The 4,779-nt window shown below is 40.2% G+C and overlaps 1 protein-coding gene across 1 annotated transcript; it reads right to left on the bottom strand.

Annotated features, from left to right (window-relative positions):
- Positions 1-238: 238 nt before the first annotated feature.
- LOC125525073 (uncharacterized) lies at positions 239-3,606 on the bottom strand. Its single transcript, XM_048690083.2, has 4 exons — positions 2,642-3,606; positions 1,632-1,755; positions 938-1,013; positions 239-261 (listed from the first exon to the last, which is right to left on the bottom strand). The coding sequence occupies exons 1-4, from the start codon at positions 3,604-3,606 to the stop codon at positions 239-241; spliced, it is 1,188 nt and encodes a 395-aa protein (XP_048546040.2).
- Positions 3,607-4,779: the final 1,173 nt, after the last annotated feature.

The following is a 4,779-nucleotide window of genomic DNA, read 5'->3' as shown; positions in this document are numbered from 1 at the left end:
TTCCTCTTCAAGGGAAAAAACAACTGAAGCTCAAGAAGTAGCACCTATCAATTATGAATTTCCAAGATCAATACCACTAGCATTTTTTGACAAAGGTGGATTTTATTGGCTCAAAATGAAGCATCAAGGGGATACAAGTACAATGAGCACACACCCAGTATTTGCATAGCTAGGATGCACACAACCAATAATACCAGTAGCAAATTACAAGATGAGTACCACTATCGTCGAAGCACAACTAGCATTTCACAAGATAAATACCTATCATCCAAGCATAACTATCAATTTACAAGATCAATACTATCTGTACATAATAATAAAGGGAGGTGATATTCTTGGTTTGATCCATAATCATATTTTACAAAAGAAGTACATACTTTCATCTGCCATCCGATTTTTCGTCCATCCGGCTGTAGGTCAGATTGACTAGATGTATTGACTTGTCCCCTTACCGCTAACATGTTATTGCATATCATTTATTTATTAGTTACCTAGATCTTTGCACAGTAATTCCTCTCAATATTGTAACGCTCGTTAACATATGAAACATGCCCCGCTCCCCTCATCATGTTCTTGCCGTTTCAATATTCAGACATGGAATGTAGCATGTTAAACATTAAATAAAGGCCAGTTATAAGTAACATGTACCACATTACCGATACATCATTCTAGAAATTGAACGACACTTATGGAGTGCAATTCCTATGCTCGATTTTTTTTCTATTCCCTTGCCTTTAGCAGTGAATCAACATTAAAAAATCATACTTTTCTTCTGTTTCTGTCACATAAATCTAGCCTTGATGTATGTCCTTAAATTGCCACTTGACTTGAATTTTGAAATCATTCTGAATGACACTGTAACTTCATTTATCCACTCTCATTATTGTCATGAACCCCCCTCCCCCCCCAAAAAAAACATGTGAACCACCACACTTACCTTCTCCATGCTTTAGGCATGCCCATTTGCAGTTTCGAAAACATGGAAGGATTACATGTTTAGAATTGGATGCCACCTAAAAACACATATCTTCTTATCATTTAGGCAAACTGAAAACATAGAACCACTTGGTAAACTCAAAGTATATACACCTTGACTCCTTGTTATCTATAGCTCTAGCCATGACTCATATCTTGTATGGCTTTTGTACTCATTCACCTTATCCCATTATCGTGGGTATCGTCTCACTCCATTTGCCATCCTATTATCATCGTGCTAGTCCTTGAACATTGAAGCAATTCTACCCCTCTTCTAGCCTCTTTTGCACATCCATTTACTTATATACCATAAGAAGAGAAAGTGTCAAATGTAAAATTTTAAAGGTCAAGTACAAATAGGAATTTGTTGCATATAATAGAAATGTGTCTACCTATGAGAGACCAGTAGGAGTGGAAACACATAGAGGAACGAATATAAAGTGTCTCAATAATTCGAAAGGGGTGCATTTTCCCTATGGAGGAGGACATCTCATTACCAACTCTGTGCTTTCTAATATGATTATTTACGTTATGTATTTCTTTGAAGTGCCAAAATGGAGTTAAAAGTATTTCTATGGTTGCTTCTTTATGATAGGCTTAATACGCTAAATACGCAAAAGCAGAGAAAATTTAATGTCACTAACAACTATGCTTACATACCATGTAATGTTGTTGAAGATACCATTGAGAACCTCATTTTCCATTGCCCCTTTAGCATTTCTTCTCGGATACGCCTTTCCAGTGGTCTCCGAATGCCTCACGGATTGCTTCGGTAATGCGCTAAAGTGTCATTTAGTAAATAAGAATATTTGTTATAATATATTGGAACATTTCGAAGGAGCTCATTAATTTCATTTTCAAAGGTATTAGGCCTTCGAGATTGGCATGGAGAAAAATCCCCAAATATGTATTATCCATAAATAGTTATTCAAGCTTCTTACCAAGGATGAGGTATGTCATGATATATTTAGTACTATATAGATGGGCTCAAAGATTCTGTCCTAGGTCTAGAGGAAACCTGAGGACTCCCACTTTTTGGTTGTTTTTGTGAAGCGAAGACGACTTATTCTCTAGTCCGAAACTATCACTGTCAAGGATTACGCACGTGTTAGGTTTTGGGAGGACTCGTGGTTGGGAATTCCCCCCACTTAGCGTCCAATACCTACGTGTTTTTGATATAGCTCCGCTTAGTCATGTCATAATAGAAGAGGGGATTTTTAAGGAGTTCTTTACCTAACATGGATGAAGGTGTAGTCATCGGATCGGTCCTCCATTTCTTGAAGTTTTTCTTATTTTTGTGTCAAACAATGTCATGTGTTTTCACTTTCCTAGAACTGTGCTAGATTTCTATAGGTTGTGCGCATCTAGCTATGCAGAAACCAGGAGTGAACTCTTCATGGTTGTATCACTTGATGCGACGTCAAGGGTCAACAAAAACTATCATAAAAAAGGTATGCCGGAAAAAGCATGCATGTTTACGCAAAGAGTAGGTGCAACATAGAAGTTGGAACCGGCTAAATCACGGAGATCAAACAAACAAACCATCGAAGAGATCCATAATAACGATTGCAATGACTAAATGAAATATGCTTGTGCTCAAAGAGCACAACCAAGATTACATGTCTCTTATTATTAATGGGATTACATGTATCCTCTCCTTGCTTACATTGGGAGGAAAGGACTTGAAGAAGACGCTTCAGGATCAGCGCCACCGAACTGCCAACCGAACCCCACCTCAAACGACCTCTTCGGGTCAATATCACCGCTAGGGAAGACAGTGCTTGTGCTGGTGTCATTACAACCACTAGAATTGTAGCCACTATAGACCAGGGCGTTGAGGTCTCCTCCATACCTCATCATGTCAAGTGAATCCTCTTGTTGCTGTGGCAGAGCCTTAAACATTGTGGAAGGCCCCATGTCCATGCCACTAGTGACATAGGGAGCTGGTGATGCTGTCGGATACATCATCGAAGACCCCATGTCCATGTTGTGAGTGATGTATGGAGCTGGTGGTGCCTGATAAGTCGACGGAGACTCCACATGCATGTAGTTGGTGACGTATGGAGCTGGCGGTGGTGCGTGATACATTGCTGGAGACCCCATGCCCATGGTGTTGGTGACGTATGGCTCCTGGGACTGGAAGACAGGTGGTTGGCCGCTAATTTTTGTGATGCTTTCCCCCATGCTCTGGAGGATCACCTCTAGCTTTCGGCCAACATTGGTGAGATCCTCGATGTTGAGGCCATCAAGGCTCGAGAGGTTGCTTCTGAGCATGACCTTGTGCAGGAGGATTCTGGTCTCATTGTCTTCACAGACGTCTTGGAGCTTGTGGCCCTTGGCCTGGAGCTTGCCAAAATGTTGATTGAGAAAGCTTGCATGATTCACCGTCTTCTTGAAGTTGCCCTCCGGCATATTCATATACCGGTTCAGGACAGGCACCGCCTCAGCGGGGGATGGGAACACTTGTGGTACCGCCTCGCCCTCGCCATATACTAGCACACATGCCTTGGCGTTGCACATGATGGCCAACTCCTCCGCCTTCTTCCGTAGGCCCTCACGCCGCTTCTTTGAAGTACTGCATCTGGACTTTTTATCGAGGATGTACCGGAGGGCCACCTTCTTGCGAGCCATTTCCAACAAAGGGATAAAGCGGCAAAGGAGAGTTGCTTTGTTTTGGTGAGTTGAAAGCAATAAGGGTGGATAGATTTATAGTGGAGGATCAGCCAAGAGACTCAAGACAATTAAGATGCAGCGTGCTAATCCAGAAACTTTTAAATGTTAGTTGATAGGATAAGGAGGTGCTTCATAAATGCATCATTAAAGCACAATATTTCTGAAATTAACACATGGAATGCTCATAGTAGTCGGCCGAGCCAAAAATGCGATAAAAGAATGGTTTCTCTCAAGAGCCACATGAATCTTATTAACAGGATATGCTTATTTTAGCTATACATTACCATATTAATTTTCAAGTTTAATATGTTCTAAAGATGGATGCTTATTCAAAGGATGTTCAATTGTAACCAAGTTATTATCAAAAATATCAGTAACATATTTAAATTATCTCATAATGCATAGATGAACTGAAATTAATTATTTACAAAGATATGTACGCAATTAAACCGATTGGTCATGCATGTTGTGTGAATTAAGGTCTACCAATTTTTCCTATATGTGAATTAAATGTGGTTCCATATATTCAGGATTGGCCAAAGTTACTAGATGACCACCAGTGATTCATGGTAACTGAAACGTAATTACTATCAGCATACATTCCAAGGCAATAATTAATTCCATCTAGAAGATATGGACCGACCTTTTTCTTTAGATGTCTGGTTAAGCTAGGTAGAGCAGCTTTTCTATAGTTGTAAATATTTGCGTGTCAAAATTATGCGTACTTTTTTTAACATAGTACAGACATAGATGCTCATACATACACACATATGCTCACCCTTATGAATGCACGGGCACACACATACTCTATCCCTATGAGCACTTCTGAGAAAATGAGTCGGCACATCATCTTAAAATTGATGAAATCGCTACAGATGCCTTCGTAGTAGACGGGAATGTCTCCTCCCACACAACGCACATCGTTGGAAGGTCTGAAATAGATTCGGAAAAATGCAATCACCAATGCAAGTCTAGAACTTGAACCCTGACGGGTTGGTTCTGCCTCAAGGAAGCTAATCATCTGAGCACTGCTACATGTACTTGCCAGAGCTTTCCTCGCAAGAAAAAAAGAGCAATTGATTCCATGCACTTAGAGGCCACAGATATATAGATATATTCAAAGTAAATAAC

Source organism: Triticum urartu, chromosome 7A, assembly GCF_056163025.1.
Source record: "Triticum urartu cultivar PI428250 chromosome 7A, HENAU_Tu73, whole genome shotgun sequence".
In the NCBI taxonomy this organism is placed as follows: Eukaryota; Viridiplantae; Streptophyta; class Magnoliopsida; order Poales; family Poaceae; genus Triticum; species Triticum urartu.
The sequence above is the reverse complement of the archived record's forward strand: the minus strand, read 5'-3'. Positions and strand labels throughout refer to the sequence as shown.